This window comes from Phoxinus phoxinus, assembly GCF_949152265.1.
Source record: "Phoxinus phoxinus genome assembly, chromosome: 21".
Taxonomy (NCBI): Eukaryota; Metazoa; Chordata; class Actinopteri; order Cypriniformes; family Leuciscidae; genus Phoxinus; species Phoxinus phoxinus.
In genome coordinates this window covers 31,481,843-31,501,225 of record NC_136896.1, presented here as the reverse complement: position 1 = coordinate 31,501,225, position 19,383 = coordinate 31,481,843, and the positions used below count along the sequence as shown (strand labels likewise).

At 41.1% G+C, this 19,383-nt stretch overlaps 3 protein-coding genes across 6 annotated transcripts in view; 1 reads left to right on the top strand and 2 right to left on the bottom strand.

Annotated features, from left to right (window-relative positions):
- Positions 1-5,634: 5,634 nt before the first annotated feature.
- pts (6-pyruvoyltetrahydropterin synthase) lies at positions 5,635-9,038 on the bottom strand. The gene is made up of 6 exons (XM_079595822.1): positions 8,774-9,038; positions 7,805-7,884; positions 7,678-7,700; positions 7,535-7,591; positions 7,004-7,074; positions 5,635-6,925 (listed from the first exon to the last, which is right to left on the bottom strand). The coding sequence occupies exons 1-6, from the start codon at positions 8,836-8,838 to the stop codon at positions 6,793-6,795; spliced, it is 429 nt and encodes a 142-aa protein (XP_079451948.1). The 5' UTR covers positions 8,839-9,038; the 3' UTR covers positions 5,635-6,792.
- Positions 9,039-10,037: 999 nt separating this feature from the next.
- Positions 10,038-14,409, top strand: rcvrnb (recoverin b). The gene is made up of 4 exons (XM_079595589.1): positions 10,038-10,312; positions 12,403-12,530; positions 13,105-13,216; positions 13,772-14,409. The coding sequence occupies exons 1-4, from the start codon at positions 10,060-10,062 to the stop codon at positions 13,888-13,890; spliced, it is 612 nt and encodes a 203-aa protein (XP_079451715.1). The 5' UTR covers positions 10,038-10,059; the 3' UTR covers positions 13,891-14,409.
- Positions 14,410-16,379: 1,970 nt separating this feature from the next.
- The window catches only part of glp2r (glucagon-like peptide 2 receptor), a 29,707-nt gene continuing 26,703 nt past the window's right edge, over positions 16,380-19,383 (bottom strand). For 2 of the 4 annotated variants that reach the window (XM_079596036.1, XM_079596038.1), the window contains exons 12-14: positions 19,091-19,244; positions 18,980-19,021; positions 16,475-17,101 (exon numbers count right to left, since the gene is read on the bottom strand). In XM_079596036.1, coding sequence (XP_079452162.1) covers positions 16,769-17,101; positions 18,980-19,021; positions 19,091-19,244 — 529 coding nt within the window. In that variant the 3' untranslated portion in view covers positions 16,475-16,768. Of the gene's footprint in view, positions 17,102-18,979; positions 19,022-19,090; positions 19,245-19,383 lie in introns of all 4 variants that reach the window. The other 2 variants (XM_079596039.1, XM_079596037.1) reach the window with 2 other exon arrangements.

Sequence of the window (19,383 nt, the reverse complement as noted above, 5' to 3'; positions counted from 1 at the left end):
GGGCTCAGGTCAGGAAGCAGACAGACTGGCTTAACCGACCGTCTGCTAGCGGCCTCACGTCACCAAGGTCAGATAAATCCCATCATATAGAGCCTCTTTCATCAAGATATCATCATATAGAGACTCTTTCCCCTAGATATCATCATATAAACCCAGTTTAAAACTAGATTAAAGACGCATCTCTTTAGCCAAGCATTCATGTAATGCATCTCATACCTTTTATACTACAGTTAAATCAGATCAAATGCATTCATATTATGAACAGCAGCTACGCTAATTATTTCCCATCTGCCGTTTTTTAACTCAAATAGAGTTCGTCAGCTCCAGTTATGTATCCAGCCTCTCATGGAGACTTCAGATGCCCCAACGCCTGTGAAGAGACGACTCGACGCCTGTGAAGAGACGACCCAACGCCGGCGATATGTTATGCCCTAAATTTATGATTAACTAACTGTATTTTTGTATGTACATTTCTGAAATGCATTTTCTGTAAAGCTGCTTTGAAACAATATGTATTGTGAAAAGCGCTATACAAATAAATTTGAATTTAATTGAATATAGAGAATGTGTCTGTTCCTCGAATTAGGAAATGCAAAAAACGTCTAAACCCATCCAAGGGTAAACATTTAATTGATGTTCAACAAATAAAAACCAGATATAATACAATTGAACAAAAAAGTGACACAGCTCAGGTTGCTGAATATTCGATCTCTCACATCAAAAGCACTTAGAGCTCAACCATGACAATCTGGGGCTCAGGTCATGCCGGAGCCGCAGTGACGACCCCCCGAGGTGGATGCAGGGATCCGAAGGGCTGAGGTTGAGTAGGAGCGACCGAGGGCGGAGCTAGCCTGAGCCGTAAGGGTGGAGGGATGGAGGGCATCTGACTGCCCGCAGGTCCGTGGCAAAGGTGACGTGATGTCAGACTCGGGTGAAGTCGACGGTTTGAGGGAGCTCGGCAAAACTGATTGCTCGACGGTCACAGCAGACATCGAGGGAGGGAGGAGTGCAGGTGGAGGTATCAGGGCGACGAGTCAAGGTGGAATGACACGAATTAAAGAAGGAGGTGGAGCCACGGGATCCCCATACCCTGGGGGAGGTGGCTCACAGTAGGCCCGCGGTCTAACCACGTCACTGAGAGGAGTCAACGGAGAAACATCGGGACTGGTGGGAGACAACTCGGACAGGGCAGCAGACGTGGCTGCGGACTGGGAAGAAGCCCCAGATGATGGACTGACAAGGACATTTAGAAGAGGAGGTGGGAGAGGGAGACTGGGTGGGACCAGTGAGTCCAATATAAAATAATCAGACAGATGAAGGGTTAACTCTAAATTATATTCCAGAAACTCACTCTCAGTGACGGGTGGGTGGGCGGGCAAGATGAGAAGATCAGGCCGGTCAGGCAGGACGTGAAGATCCTCAAGCGTAGACGATCGGGGTGGTGACAGGCTCTGGCTTAGATCCGGACCGGGACGCAACACTCTCCAGACACCGAATTAAGGTTTCCCTCCATTCCAGTCCTGTGGTGTCTGGGAGGTCGATCGGGTGGTTGAAAGTTGCTCAGATACGGAACAAGGTTGTCAGAGTTTGGTCGTCGAGGGAGCTGGTTAGGGCAAGCCTGAAAAACTCCCTCGCGAAATCCAGCAAATTGTGGCTCTCCTGAAAAGGCTCTCCGCAGCCAGAAAAATGGAGCGCAACTGGAAGAAAACAAAACTAGAGGTATTTCGCGTTTCATGGAAGGAGAGCTCGATTGCTTACAGAGAGGCTTTAAAAGCTGCTAGATCTGCTTGTTTTTCAACCCTATTAGAAGAAAATAAACACAATCCTATGTATTTATTTGAAACAGTGGCTAAACTAACGAAAAAGAAAGCTTCAGACCCAGAAGTTTCCAACACAGCAGTAATGACTTTATGAACTTCACTTATAAGATTGATCATATCAGGGACAAAATGCAACCGTCTAATACATATTATGGAATTTAGAAATTTACCTTTCATGTAGTGTGTAACATAGATCTAAGTGAACAAAAACATCCTGCAAAGTTTGAAATATGAAAGTGCACCGTATATAAAGTTATTGTCTTTCAAAAGTAAGAGTCGACTCTGAGTCATTTTTATGAATCGTTAGAAGACCGAAGCTTTTTCTCTGACTAGATGACGTCAACTTGTCAAGTTATTTGAATACGATACGCCCACTTATTGCGCTCCAAGCCCAGCAGGGAAACATCATGGCGACGAGACGCTGTGTTCTGAAGTGCGACTCTGCCCAAGGAGGAGCATTTGAAGACTAAGTGGCTACAATTCATATATACAACTATACCACAGAAGTATAGTCCGAGCCTTGTGCTTTGTTCGCGCCATTTTGAAGACGATTGCTTTACCAACTTAAATGCAATCAAACTTGGATTCGCGAGCCGGCTGATATTGAAGGAAGGTTCAGTTCCAAGTGTATTTGCATCAGCTTCCTCCTCCGTATCACAGCCTGTAAGTGTTATTAATAATTGTTGCTTTTATGTTTTATGTAGCATGCTTAATAATTATTTTGTTTGTTGTGTAAGCACCGTTTAGCTTCTAGGTCTTCAATGACAATTGTATTGAGATGTGAAGTGTTTGTCGTTGTTTTCGGAGTTGTCTTAAAGAATAGAGTAATACCTCGTAGTAATGTAACTACATTTTATTTTTTTTATTTTTGTAAAAACGTTATGTTTATACATCGGGCTAACGCAAACAAAGACTGATTGTGCTTTTACAATATGAACTCTGGGCTATGCTCGCTAACATAACATTACATTCTTTATCTTATTTTTAGTTTTTTACAAACTACAAAGCAGTGGACTATAATCATTATTATAACACAATTTAATTGAAAAAAGCATCATTGTACTCCGTGTTAAACAATAAATATTATCTCTGTAAACACTGCTGGGTCATCTGACCAATCGCAGATTAGCGTCGCGCAGAGGAGGGGTTTGAAAATGAGTCGTTGAACGAATCATTTGGGAGTCGGTGAGCAAATCAGGTAAAAATAAATGCATATTATACGGCAACAAAAGTGTTTTTTTGTCATTGCATGCACGTAAAACTGTTGTTGGGGACTCCCTAAACAACATTAGGAACATTTTAAATGTCATAATAGGTGCCCTTTAAAAAAAACGCAACTTGATCCTACAAAACTAGTCAATTACAGGCCGATCTCGAATCTGCCTTTTCTGTCAAAGATATTAGAAAAAGCAGTATCCCCACAACTGTGTTCCTTTCTTGAAAGAAATTATATCTGCGAGGATTTTCAGTCCGGATTTAGACTGTACATAGTACCGAGACAGCTCTCGTTAGAGTCACACATGATTTGCTCTTATCATCCGATCGTGGTTGTGTCTCTCTATTAGTATTACTGGATCTTATGCTGCATTTGACACCATTGACCACAACATCCTTTTAAATAGACTCGAACATTATGTTGGCATTAGTGGAATTGCACTAGCATGGTTTAAATCACACTTATCTGACCGCTATCAGTTTGTAGCAGTAAATGAAGAGATGTCTTATCGATCACAAGTTCAGTATGGCGTACCACAAGGCTCAGTACTAGGACCGCTGCTGTTCACTCTGTACATGCTACCATTAGGAGATATCATTAGAAAACATGGAATTAGCTTTCACTGTTATGCCGACGATACTCAGCTGTATATTTCTGTATATTACTGTATATTAACGAAACCTACCAATTCACAAAATTAACGGAATGCATAGCTGATATAAAAAATTGGATGACTAGTAATTTCCTACTACTAAATTCAGAAAAAACAGAGATTCTAATTATTGGACAGAAAACTCCACACATAATAACCTAGAGAGTACTGTCTGACACTTGATGGCTGCTCTGTTAAGTCTTCGTCGTCGGTTAGGAACCTGGGTGTGTGTGTGTGTGTGTGTGCTCTTTGACACCAATCTTTCATTTTGAAAGTCACGTGTCTAGTGTCTGTAAAACCGCATTTTCCTATCTAAATACATCTAAATTACGCCATATGCTCTCATTGATAAATACGGACCCATGTAAGAAATAACATTTTCATAATAAATGGGACTGTTGGCAAAACTTTCTTCGAACATATTTTTGTTTGCTGGGATATTAACATGCATTGATACAACTTTCACTTGTAGGTATTTTATAAGGTTCAATTGATTCCGTTTTCAACCCGGAAGGCTCAAAACACTCGCACTGCACATGTTCCTGCAGTATTCATAAATACACAGTTTACCTTTGGAAACATGAGATGAAATAATGACTAATCTCTCAATAAAGCTCTGCAAGCGCTATTTTCAGTGAAGCATTCCAGGAATTACAGTTTAATCGTGACAATTTTACTCCTTTCTTGTTCAAAACGATCATAGATCTCCACTTGCAGAAAGCTTCAGTTGATCTGAAGAAGAGATATAAACCATTTCTGCATCAAACTTCACTATATTCTGTCCAAGACACACATGCGTTCATGCCAGCGTTTCTTTCTGCTTCACAATCTCCTCGGAAAATTAAACGCATGAAGACCAGCATAACAATATTGCATTTAAAGCTACACTGTGTAACTTTTTTAGTTTATTCTTAGCTAAAAACACTTAGTTCTTTCAAAAATATATGTGCTCATTAATGTATATTTACTTCGTTCAAGTAATAAAGTATTCTCGTGAGTGTATAATATGCCATTGAAAATACATACGGGTGGGGGGTTCGAATGCCGGTCGCCATGTTGCCCCTCCATCTTGAAAGTACATTAGCCAAAGAGGGACATACCCGTTAATTCAAGCTTCGCCTTTTGCATTTTAACACTCGATGGAACGGCACCGTGTCGGCACATGTGAAGAGGGGGATTGCTTGAGACTGCTATATAAAAACCTGAAAGCCTTTTTGAAAGTCTGTTGCTGATGGAGGATTACTCTTATTCTCGAGGATATGTATCAGAGTCGCCAAGGAAGCGAAAAAGAGAATTAAGACGGCAACGCAACAGGCAAATCAACAAGACAAATGAGACGCAAGAAACACACACACACACACACACACAAACTCTCCGCGTACATATTCATATGAGACGCGAGCACACACACACACACACAAATTCTCCGCGCACATTCATATGAGACGCGAGCACACACACACACACACACAAATTCTCCGCGCACATTCATATGAGACGCGAGCACACACACACACACACAAATTATCCGCGCACATATTCATTTGAGACGCGAGCACACTGACATGATACCTTAAAGATGTGGAAAAGTCGATCAAAAGTGTGGGTACATTTCTCCAGGCTCGATGCCAACAGCGCGCGATGCAGTATTTGCGGTAAAATAATTGCTGCAAAGACCGGTACCACGACAAATATGATGAAGACCTTGACAGTGCACGGAGTAAACATAAGAGAAGAAAGTTGCTCCGTCTTCGACTGGTAAATGAAGAGATACCTTGTTGATCACTCTGACAGTGTTTATATTGCAATAAATAATAACCTACTGAATGTACACTGCCGTTCAAAAATGTGTTGGTTAGTCAGATTTTTTTTTTTCAGTAAGAATGCATTAAAGTTATCAAAGGTGACATTAAAACGTGTGTAATGTTACAAAATATTTAGTTTGTAAATAAATGCTTTTCTTTTTAATTTTTTATTAATCAAAGAATCATGAAAATTTGTATCAGTTTCCAATAGTTACCTGATAGCTGATGTTAGCAATGAAATGGTAAAAAAAAATAACGAAAACATAAAACTATTATTCATTTTACATAGATGTCATAACCTATATGTTAACTGACAAATTAAATTACTGCAAATTATAATAGTTTTCTAAAGTAACCTCATCACTTGAAGGAACACAATGGACGAGGTCGAACTGGAAGCCATGTTAATCTTGGACTACATTGGCCACCGTAGGAGTTAAAACGAAATCGGAATTGAGAGGAACAGAAACTAATATTCACTGGATGGTCATATACCTTTTCACCGCTAGATGGGGGTAAAAAACACACAGTGTAGCTTTAAATTATATGAAAGATCCAATCACGTGTACTCGCTGCCAGCCGTGTGTGTGTGTGTGTGTGTGTGCATGTAAATCACTGATAATCCTCACATCGCGAGGTTAATACTGCATATCTCTTATTATTTTAATGCAAGTATTTCTCCAGATTAATATTGGCATACATCACTGCTGTTGCTGGGTGTGTGTTTAATGCAGTCACACTTCTAGAACAACATATATGAACATCTATAGCATCTTTTCACGATTACATTACATCTTAATATTTCAACTTTATTCATATGCAATCATACACTCGTAGCGCCATCTATTGGAAGGACAGATCAACTAAAAAACATTTTCTCAGCAAATGGTTTGAAAAAAGGAGTTTTAGCATCGCAAACACACAACATTACAATATACCAACAACAGATTTAAGTACAAAAAAATTATATCATTAAAACATTTTCATTATTCATTAGTACAAATACTTTGAAAATACTTAAAATACTTAAGCTTGCTTTTGTTAAAAAAGGCTTTGAGAAATGTAAAAGACGGGGTGCTGAGACATATGTGTGTGTGTGCGTGTGTGTGTGTGTGTGTGTGTGCGTGTGCGTGTGTGTGTGTAATCTCAGTGTTTAATAGGATCAATCTCCCAGCTGATCCTCAGTCTCGGTGTCTTACATTAATCTGATGTTCTGAATGAAAGCTCTGTTGTTCTGGTGTTGCTCTCACTTATTAATATCCTCTCTAAACCCACGAAGGCTGTTCTGCTGCTCTGAGATCAGTTGCTCTGTTCTCCTCGGTACACCACGATGTTTTTCTCCGTCTCGTACACTTTGATCTCGTACAGGAGGCCGGGCGGGAGAAGCTTTGCCATGCCGTCCCAGATAAACACGGACAGGTTTTCTGTAGTGCTGCATGCAGGAATAAACACACATATGTTATTAATATGACTGACTCATGACTGATGTGCTCATGACAGGCTCATATACCTCACAACATCAGCGAAGTAAGGAACATCCCGGTCCAGGTTCTTATGGTCGAGAGGTTTCATGATGACCTCCTAAAAAACATAACTTATTAACAACTTTACATATGTAGTCCTTGTACACGTGCTCACCTTCTGTTTGACATTCATCATGCAATCAATCATCGAAAAGCATATTAAATATAACATTCATATACTAGATTCAGGCAAATTGAGACTTTAGTCTTTGCAATGACAGTTAGCTTTAATATATAATAACTTTTATTCAACTCATCTTATTCATCAATGCTACACTTTTCTAAATGTCATAATCATTTGTTAACAAACAAGTATTCATTGTTTCTGCATTAAATTATTGCATTGTTTAATACATTTTTGTATATGTAGATTTCTGAAATGCATAACTTAGACCGTCTCTTCTGATAACAGAAACTGTAATGTGGACTCATGCACTTCTGTAAACTGCTTTTGAATGATGTGTATTGTGAAAGCGCCGCTAATAATCGTGACTTTAATGAGTTCTGCGCTAATGAACCTCGATGTGCTCCTTCAGGTCCGTCAGATTCATCACCATTCCCGTGTTCCCGTCGATCTGTGCAAACACACGAGTGATGACACACACACTTACTAATCATTAACGTCCACAACACACTGATATTAATGTGTGTTATTCCGTACCTTTCCTCGAACCGTCACTTCAACTAGAACACACAAATATCATAAACATATTTACTTGTGTGCATGCATGAAAAAGTATGATATATTAATTTCTAATGTGATCATATTAATTGGCACTACATCTCACCTTTATAGTTATGACCATGGCCATTAGGATTGTTGCATTTTCCAAATATTCTTTTATTCTCCTCATCACTTAAAGATTTGCTGGAAGAAAAACAAAAACAAATAATAAATAAGTTTGACAATGACTTAAAATCGCCAGATGTTGAAGACGTTTATTGGTAAAATCAAGGTTTAGGCCGGATTTTTTAATATGTTTTTATTATTATTATTATTTGCATACAGAACCAAACATAGCACAATGAAATGTTATACACATATATATATATATATAATGATATTACATTGCAACAGGTGATTTAGAGATTCTGTCATAATATTTTATATATAATGAAGTTGATAATATTTTTGATCTTAATGAAGACACATAACAATAGAAAACACATACTGTATATACAATTATTCAATTACAATAAAAAGATTAAACAACGAATTCTAGGTCTTTGTTACTTTTGTTCTCATAAAGAAAACAACATATTCTAATGTGAAACTTTCACTAACTTAAAGATAAATTTAAAAATTTTAGTCCAGCTATCTAATTAAAGCTCCAAATTAAACGAACTAAGCCAACTAAGTCTTGTTTACATCCGCATAATAAAGCATCTGGATGTTTTAAACTACAATTCCCATAATTCCTTCGTGATGACGCAGCATGTCGCGCTGACTTCCTCCAACAAGTAACGTTAGCATCAGCTTATTCATTACTTTCAGACTGGTTGATGGAATGGGATCCAAACCAGTTTAACGAGATTTGACATTTGGTTTATGGAAGTGTGTAAAGATGTGTAAAGTTATGAAGACGAATGTGAGACAGACACACAGCATCAGACGCGCATAGTGAGAGTTAGAAGGCGAAACACTGTTTGAAAGAGCGTGTATTGAGTATAATGTTATTATGAGCTGTTATGAGCTCGATATATGAAGTATGATGTTATTATGAGCTCGATATATGAAGTATGATGGCGAACTGTACCTGTGTAAGCGATGGCTCGCGCAGAAGCTCTGCACGCGCGTGATGAACCCGATGCGCTCGGACATGATCCTCTCACACACTCACTGTTTACAGTCCAGAAAGAGTTATAAGTCACAGATGCTCTGCACAATATCATACAGTTCATATTAGTCAATGTTCAGAGGGGGCGTGGCCTATTCGAGCCGCCTCTCATCTGCGCTAATCGATTACAGTGTGACATCAGCACTTTCCGCGTGCACGCAGCTGCTCATGATCATCACGTGTCTTCTAACATCTGGACAAAAGTCATATTATTCCATATTCCATAACACATTATTGATTTCATGTAATATTCTAATTTTCTGAGATTTTGAATTTGGGGTTTTCAAAAGCTGTAAGCCATAATCATCAAAATTATTACAAATAAAGGCTTGAAATATCTCACTTTGCATGTAATGAGTCTATATAATATATTAGTTTCAGCTTTTAAGTTGAATTACTGAAATAAATGAACTTTTGCACCATATTCTAATTGTTCGAGTTTCACCTGTAGGCCTATATATAAAATATTGAATATGTTAACAAATGTTTATATATGTGTGTGTATGTATAATATTAATACATTTAATATATATATATATATATATATATATAAACATGAGTTAATACATATAAAATTAATGTTTTATATATATAGTATATAAATGTACATGTACAGTACATGTACACACATTTACATTATATATATATAATTATTAATAATATATATTAGTTACCATTGTGCAATAAATCATTAATGTTGCTCAAGCAATGAAAAAAAAATATATATCTTAAAAATTTAAATAATTAAAATTCTAAATACATTATAAATAACATTTATATACTATAAGTGTATTATTTATTATCATTAACATACTTCCCATTGTGCAATAAAACATAAATAATGATTGAATATTGTTTCTTGAGCAAATAAACCAAAAATAACTGGTATTGTCTCTCAATATTGATCAGTCTCTAGCTTCTAATCCCACACATTTGCATGAATTTACATATTTACATGCAAACGTAAATTAGGCATACATCACTCCTGCATGTTGTACCACAGAATAAAATGTGTGAGCAACGGCATATTGTGATTTAATCCGAATGCATCAAATAAGATCAAGAGGTTTCCTGCTGTGACATAAGTCTGATATATTCCTGGAAATCTATCAAATCAGCCATAATCACACTTCATCCTCCGTAATCCTGCGGGGTTAAAAGCAGATCCTCCACACTCGCGCACAGTCTGAGGAGTGATCGAGAAGATGGGCAACGCTAAGAGTGGAGCCCTCTCCAAAGATCTCCTGGCGGACCTGAAGACGAACACCAAGTTCAGCGAGGAGCAGCTGTACGTGTGGTACCAGAAGTTCCTGAACGAGTGCCCGACGGGGCGCATCAGCCGGGAGCAGTTCCAGAGCATCTACGCCAGCTTCTTCCCCGACGCCGACCCCAAGGCCTACGCCCAGCACGTGTTCCGGAGCTTCGACTCCGACAGCGACGGCACGCTGGACTTCAGGGGTGCGTGGACATGTTACTCTTTTCATAATCTGTAATATTAATCTGTGGTGTTGCCAGAATGTGTGTGTGAAATTTCAGCTCAAAATCTCCCACAGATTATTCATTATAGCTTGTATATATGCGTATATAGCGCGTAGTGTGCATGGCGTTGGCGTTTTCTCAGATTTGCATTTTTTAGGTTGGCGCGGAGATGATAACGTTGTTCAAAATTGTCCTATACGCTTGACCTTGGAACATGTTTCAGGGTTTGCATTCTCGAGCACGAGGAGCGCATTAAGGGTTTCTGTTTTCGGTTAGAACTAATGTTAATAACTAATGATCTAACGGATGTGAATCAATCAAAACTAACTTTATCTGGACAATAACTGTATTCTAGATCTGTTGTAAAGCCTGAACACTCTCTGTTACTGTAATCTCCTGTGATCTCTTGTAAAGCTGCTTTGAAACACTCTATATCGTGAAAAGCGTTGTATGAGACTTGACTAGCTTGTCAAAATTTGCCCCTTTTTGTGTGTGTCCCTTTAAATGCAAATGAGCTTTAGCTCCGCCTCCGTTCAGAAGAGGGCGGAGCCTTTACACGAGCTTCAGAAACTCCAGAATGATTCATGCCTTAATAAAGCTGACATATTATGCCCATTTTCACAAGATGTAATATAAATCTTTGGTGTCCCCACAATGTGTGCGTGAAATTTCAGCTCAAAATCCCCAGATCATTTATTATAGTTTGCCCTTTTTTGTGTGTGTGCAAAAACGCTCCGTTTTTGTGTGCGTCGCTTTAAATGCAAATGAGCTTTAGCTCCGCCTCCGTTCAGAAGAGGGCGGAGCTTCAGAAACTCCGGCAATAACAGAACCGGCCGATCTCACTCCTCCAGAATCCCAGAGTAACCAGTAGCGAGCGCAGCCGTACGGAGAGACTCAGGAAGAGCTTCTGGATGTTAGCGGAGACATTTGTGTAGTTGTTGTGGAGTTACACTGATCATCTCATCATCATGTTGAACTCTTACACAAGTGTCCACAGTTCCTGAGGGGTTTATAAGACAGCGCTGACATGTTCTGGCCACTAGTGTTCAGTCTGTGCTCGACCACACAACAGTTTCATGCTTTGCTGGATCTTCTGCCGTCGCGTTACTGTGCGTTCACACCGGACGCGAATAGCGCGTCAAATTCACGCCTGCCGCGTCTAGTTATACGCTTGATCACTTTGTGTCCATTCGTAAAAACATACATTTGAAGCAGAATTTACGCGCGTAGAGAGGCGAAAGTTTTAAAGGTTTCGAAACCTGTTGGCGGCCATCTTTTTACAAGATGTCTGATGTTGATAGATCATTTAAATAGTTGTAAACTAGCAGCGTGGACCTTGCTAGCGAGTTAGTAGATCAATAACGTGACACAAAAGTGAAATTTGTATATCTTACAACTTACCAGGTTGTACAATCTCCTCACTTATCTTCTTCCAAGCGAAGTCCTTGTTCCTGTCTCTATAAAAGTATGAACTTGAGTCATATAATTCCGGGTGATCACTCACAGCTAAAATTAGTTTCTCCTCTATTTTGAATGAGTGACTTCGAGCAGGAGTTTGTTATGCTATTACCATAAGCCACTTTATGCCACATGAGGCAAGCAGGCTCCTGATTGGTTAACGCGGCGTGAATTGACGCAGAAATTCAGATTTTTCGACTCGGGCAAATTCGCGTCAAACACGTGAACGCACAAAAAGCAGTACAAAAATCATTTGTGCTTAACGCGTCTTTGCGTTGACTTAACATTGAAATCACTCGTGCCTGACGCGCTGTTCGCGCCCGGTGTGAACGCACCATTAGAACTGGTCTCTGTTGTCGCTTGAGGAAACAAAATGGCGGCGCTGTGGATAAACAAGCAGATTAACGGCCGGTAATATTATAATAAGATCCTCTTCATACGTCAGAAGGGGAGAGAAATCTGATCGTCTTATTTTTTGACATGCTTGCAGAGAAAGACTCACCAGAACAGAGTTACTGGGTTTCACTTTTCATGTTTTCTGTGTTGGTAAAGCACCGATTACACACTCACACACGGGGAAGTCAGAGTTTCATGATATGTCCCCTTCACAGAGTACATCGTGGCCCTGCACCTGACGTCCTCGGGGAAGACCGTGGAGAAGCTGGAGTGGGCCTTCGCTCTGTACGACGTGGACCGGAACGGCAGCATCTCCAAAAACGAGATTCATGAGATCGTGAAGGTGAATAAACACCATTATTCTCAGACTCCAATGTCTCGGATAACTAGGAATGTTTTGAAAATGTTATTGGAAACACTTTACAATACTTAACATTAGTCAACTACCTTAGTTAACATGAAGTAAGAATTAACTATTCTTTTCCAGCATTAATTAATCTTATATTAATTGTAACATTTACTAATACATAATTAAAATCAAAGGTTGTATTAGTGAACATTAGTTAATGACTGTGAACTAACATGAACACACTCAATAGCTGGATTATTATTAACTAACATTAACAAAGATATTGCTCATTGTTAGTTCACATTAGTTACTACATTAACTAGTGAACCTTATTGTAAAGTGTTACCAGATTATTCCTGGACGTCCAGGTTTTTCTTAGGAAACATTCCATTTCGCAAACATTATGAGAACGTTACTTTAGAAAAACGTTCAACTAAAACATTTCAGGAAATAAATGTTGTATAAATAATGTTTTTGTGCTAACGTTCTGAGAACATTACTAAAGACCAGATAACGTTGAACGAACGTTTGTTGGTAACTTTGAGAGAACGTTTGCTCCTCTTTGCAGTCGATATTCAACATGATCTCCAAAGATGACCAGAAAAACCTCCCGGATGACGAGAACACCCCAGAAAAACGAACTGATAAAATTTGGGACTTTTTTGGGAAAAAAGAAAACGGTAAGTGACTATTTGCATGTGTTTAATGTCTTAGATGACAAAGATATAGAATATGGAAAAGCCTTTGATTTAAAGTCCCCCTGTAGTCAATCATTCTATCCCTTAAAACTCATATTTAATCACCTAAATTACACATTTAAGAGTTATTTACTTGAAAAAAAATGTCTCATGTCTTAAAATATCTTGAATGTAACTCGACACCCTTGCCTCATTTAGTATGCGCGGTTCTATGAATATGCAAATGAGCCCCGCCTCCACTCACTCACTCACTCAGAGATCCACTGGTGGACGATCACACGTTGATCTGATTGGTCAAGGTAGTGTGTGACGTCAGAAACACCAGCGATTTCAAGCCGTGTTTTTGAGACTGTCTTTGGTTCACTGCAGTTTTAAGCAGAAAATACTCAGCAATGCTGTCCACTTATGAACTTACACATGGTGTGTGTTAAAGCAGATTAATAACTCCACATACACACATACACTACAGTAAACGCTGGATCAGGGGGACTTGAACAGAATACCTCTATTGAGCTGTGAATGTGTTTCTCTCGTCAGGGAAGATAACGGAGGGAGAGTTCATCCATGGAGTTATGGACAACAAGAACATTCTCCGGCTGATTCAGTTCGACGAGCCGCAGAAGGTCCAAGAACGACTCAAAGAGAAGAAGCAATGACGTGTCTAAATACTGATGTTTGTTTTAGTTCAATCTGACTCTTTTAAATAATTAAAGTGACGTGCTGACTGAGATAAACCACTGATAGGAACTCAATTCAATGTGTGCCATGAAACATACATGTAAAAATGTTGTTTATTCCCACCGACATGCAGTGTAAAACATTACGGTTCAAAATGGCAACAGGAATGCATTTAATTTTCCTCTGCATGAAACACACCGAACAAGCAGTCTATTGGTCATGTGACCCACAAAGGTCAAAAGGTCACATTCACAGTCACCGCTGTGAAACATGAAATTATGCAAATAATCCACAAATGTGCTTCACACTCACTTGCCCATCAATAAAACACTGTAACGGTCATGCAAACCATTCGCTTTAGTATTCTCCTGTATTTCACATCGAGTATTGTAGCGTTCTGTTGCATTCTTGTGTAACGCAGTGAAGATGTTTGCTGTTTTAAAGGATTAGTTCACTTTAAATAAAACTTTTGCTGATAGTTTCCTCACCCCGATGTCATCAAGATGTCCATGTCTTTCTTTCTTCAGTGGAAAAGAAATGAAGGTTTTTGATGAACACATTTCTCCATATAATGGACGTCAATGGGCCCCAAACGGGTCAAGGTCCGCTTCAACGGGCTTTAAACGACACCAGACGATGAATACGGCTCTTATCTAGCGAAACCATCGTCATTTCAAACATAAATAAACAAGTTGAAGTTTTATAAGCACAAGCGCTCGCCTTGCTCTGTTCTGTGATGCGTTCGTGACGTCACGTAATACGCAGTTACGCTGAAAAGGTCCCGTATTCATATATCAGATAAGAGCCGTATTCATCGTCTGGTGTCGTTTAAAGCCCGTTGAAGCGGCGCTGACACTGTCATCTGGACCTTGACCCGTTTGGGGCCCATTGACGTCCATTATATGGAGAAATGTGTTCATCAAAAACCTTCATTTCTTTTCCACTGAAGAAAGAAAGACATGGACATCTTGATGACATCGGGGTGAGGAAACTATCAGCAAAAGTTTTATTTAAAGTGAACTAATCCTTTAATCGTGCTCCTTTTGCTCTTTCAAAATGCAATTTCTCTCAGTTTCTGGTGTTTCTGACCCCAAAAATGCAAAGCTGATGCTCAGAGATCTGCATAATAAAGATATTCTGAGTGACAGCGTCACCACAGTCGGTTCACTGCTGTATAGATCACTCCTGTCCTCTTGTGTTTCTGAGCACTGCGATATCAAATACACAGCTTCAGTATTTCCAAGCTTAGACTAGACTGTGGACCTTGCAGAATATAGATCAGGTACAAAAATCAGGTTTCACAAACATAATGGAAGCCATTAACTGAAGCTTGTTTCTGTTCCGGAATAAAGTCATTATTAATCACATCCAAACTGAGGCCCTGTTTACACGAGAACGCTCGCGGGTGAAAACTTACAAATATTTTAGCGGATGTGCCTTTCGTTTACACGGCGACGGCGTTTTTGGGGCTTAAAAAAGTGGAACCCCCTCCAGAGTGGAGATCTTAAAAGCGCTCCACCGCCGCGTTCCCGTCTAAAGGGTGAAAACGGTAAAGTCTGCTAGACGGTGAAGGCGTCGCGTACGCGTTACGTCACAGGCATGCGTCAGTACAGGACAATAACTAAACATTATCACACTAAAATATAGCATAAATTTCATTGACAAAAAAAATAAATAATAATTCTGTCATTTTTGAGCGACAGGCGAAGGAGCAGCGAGGGTTAAAGCAGCGGCTTTACCGTATTAAACATGACAAACTGTGTCAGCGTCTCATAGCCTAAGAGTTTGTGTTTACATAATATATGTGTGTGCTGTGAATAATTATTTTGTATATATAAATACACGCATGCATGTTGTATATACTTAAAGGCACACCGCGTACTTTGTGACCTAAAGAGTTGAAGCATATGAGTTATTCCTCAGGCCAATATACAGCGCTGGACACGAGCGATGCTCCGAGCGCGGCTGCCCTCTTGAACACACCGTCTTTGGCCTGGTCATGTGACCTTGGAGAATGCCTGGAGAACGAATCACTTTACGACCGTCACGTGACCACAAGCTCTGATATACTCAAGGAGCGAACGCTTGCTACTGTTCTCCGCCTGCTCGACTCCTGGCCATGGCTGAGGCGAGGAAAAGTTTAAAACTGCTTCTGAGGAGCAAACAAGAGAACACGCGAGAGGGGTCGTGGATGTCTTCTTGACTTTTGCGACAGTGCTGCGCCGCTTGTGGCCTCTAGGGGCGCTCGACGTGAAAGTTACAGGTCTAGCGCCTCCAGTGGCCAAAAGTTCCGCGGTGCGCCTTTAAGAAAGATTTGTTGTTTATATATAAAATATTTATATTTATATATAATATCAATTATATATAAATATATATATATATATATGCATGTAAATATTTCTCAAATATATACATGCATGTGTGTGTATTTATATATACAAAATAATTATACACAGTACACACACATATATTATGTTATATTTAATTCTGGATGTGATTAATCGTTGCACAGCCTACACTGAAAAAAATATATGATCAATAAGTTAGGACAACACATGTTTTACATTGCTTTAACTCATCTAAAGTTGCAATTTTATTTTTAAAAAATTACAGTGTAAATTGCAACTTTTTATCTCACAATCCTGACTTTAGTCGTCATGTTTACATCACGCTGACCTTTTCTCAGATATAAACATTGTGACGTCCAAATTACGACAGAGTCAGAAGAATTGTGATTTAAAAAGTCACAATTACCTTTTTTTATTCTTGTGTGGCGTAAACAAGCTTGAATAATTTACAGCGGTTAAAGAGTGGAAATATACATCCCTAATTTACATATTTATATAAAAACGAGAGTCAGAACTCGCTCTCCTCGATGATCTCCTCCATAGTCTCTCCTAAAGTCATTTCCCCGTCGCTGCTGGACAAACTCTTCCTCATGTAGAACTCCAGGCCTAAGCTCCGCCCACAGGCCAGCTCCTCTGCTGATTGGTCGGTCACCTGTGGATGCACCTGTGAGGGGGCGTGGCCTGCGTCCTCATTGGATTGGCTCTGCTCCTGGTTTTGTCCTGAACTCTTCTGCGAACACTTCCACAGGTGCTTGGGGTGGATGTCGGAGAAGCAGTTGTGAACCTCGCAGTGATTGGAGGACAGGAACAGCTGCCAGCGCTTCTTCAGCTCCGCCTGCACCTGCACATGTGACACGTCACTATTATCAGAAGATAATAACTCACACTAGCGGTGCACAAATAATCTCAACACAAACCGCACGTGATTTGGCAAAGGCTGTGAAGTACGATTGAGTCTCACACACACACTCACACACACTCACGCACGCACACTCACGCACGCACACTCACGCACACAAACTCACGCACGCACACTCACGCACGCACACTCACGCACGCACACTCACGCACGCACACACACTCACACACACTCACGCACGCACACTCACGCACGCACACTCACTCACACACACTCACGCACGCACACTCACGCACGCACACTCACGCACACACACTCACGCACACTCACGCACGCACACTCACGCACGCACACTCACGCAAGCACACACGCACACACACACACACACACTCACGCACGCACACTCACGCACGCACACACACTCACGCACACACACTCACGCACGCACACACTCACGCACGCACACGCACACACACTCACGCACACACACGCACACACTCTCACGCACGCACACTCACGCACGCACACTCACACACACTCACGCACGCACACTCACGCACGCACACTCACGCACGCACACTCACGCACGCACACTCACGCACGCACACACGCACACACACACTCACGCACGCACACTCACGCACGCACACTCACGCACGCACACTCACGCACACTCACGCACGCACACTCACGCAAGCACACACGCACACACACACACACACACTCACGCACGCACACTCACGCACGCACACACACTCACGCACACACACTCACGCACGCACACACACTCACGCACGCACACGCACACACACTCACGCACACACACGCACACACTCTCACGCACGCACGCACACACACTCACGCACGCACACTCACACACACTCACGCACGCACACTCACGCACACACGCACACACACTCACGCACGCACACACACTCACGCACGCACACACAAACACTCACGCACACACGCACACTCACACACACTCACGCACGCACACAGGAGGAGCTCAACTCTCTCTCACACACACACACACACACACACACACACACACACACACACACTCACACAAGGATGAGCTCAACTCTCTCTCACACACACACACACAGACAGGCACACAGGAGGAGCTCAACTCTCTCTCACACACACACACACACACACACACACACACACACACACTCACACACAAGGATGAGCTCAACTCTCTCTCACACACACACACACACACACACTCACACACAAGGAGGAGCTCAACTCTCTCTCACACACACACACACACAGACAGGCACACATGAGGAGCTCAACTCTCTCTCACACACACACACACACACACAAGGAGGAGCTCAACTCTCTCTCACACACACACACACACAGACAGGCACACATGAGGAGCTCAACTCTCTCTCACACACACACACACACACACACACACACACACTCACTCACACACAAGGATGAGCTCAACTCTCTCTCACACACACACACACACACACACACACACACACACTCACACACAAGGATGAGCTCAACTCTCTCTCACACACACACACACACACACACACACACACACACACACGAGGAGCTCAACTCTCTCTCACACACACACACACACACACAAGGTTCATAAATGCTTCTCATGTCTGGAAAGATGTGTGGCGCGTGTTGCTTTTTCAAATGCACATTATAAGCGACTCAAACTCAGAGCTTTCAGAAGAGCAGCGGTTACAGAGCCGATCATCACTGACACACTCATAACTAATAATCACCGTCTTTGCCATTTCATAATCGCGATAAGCCAACTAGCTTTAAGTGCGATTACATGTATACTGTGATTAATGAAAACGCCGTCCCCAAACGTACCTCTCCGTTGGCGAAGCAGTACAGCACTGCCACCAGCAGCCCCTGGTGGAGAACAAAGCTCACGGTTAGAGTCTCGCCGAGTCGGGAGGGAGAAACAAGGAGTTCGCTCACCTGGAGCCTCCTCACCTGGAACGAGCTCAGCGTCAGGTGCACGAAGTTTCGAGCGTATCGGTTGCTGCCTTCCACCGATTCGTCAATGATGATGGTGAAGACGATCTCGTGGATCCCGAGCAGAGGAATCAACACGAGCGTTGCTCTGGCTAAACTGCGCAAACCGTGTGAAATGTGTCAGTTTTTAATATGGATGCACGATATGAACAGTTTTGCTGATACTGATAACCGATCATTCGTCATATCTGAAAGCCGATAACCGATAATTCGTTATATCTGAAAGCCGATAACCG

Coding starts and splice junctions, on each gene's coding strand:
- pts (XM_079595822.1), bottom strand. CDS start 8,838: ATGTCCGAGCGCATCGGGTTCATCACGCGCGTGCAGAGCTTCTGCGCG. Junction 7,885..8,773: donor GCGAGCCATCGCTTACACAG/GTACAGTTCGCC, acceptor TTTTTCTTCCAG/CAAATCTTTAAGTGATGAGG. Junction 7,592..7,677: donor AAGTGACGGTTCGAGGAAAG/GTACGGAATAAC, acceptor GTGTTTGCACAG/ATCGACGGGAACACGGGAAT.
- rcvrnb (XM_079595589.1), top strand. CDS start 10,060: ATGGGCAACGCTAAGAGTGGAGCCCTCTCCAAAGATCTCCTGGCGGAC. Junction 10,313..12,402: donor CGGCACGCTGGACTTCAGGG/GTGCGTGGACAT, acceptor TCCCCTTCACAG/AGTACATCGTGGCCCTGCAC. Junction 13,217..13,771: donor TTTTGGGAAAAAAGAAAACG/GTAAGTGACTAT, acceptor TTCTCTCGTCAG/GGAAGATAACGGAGGGAGAG.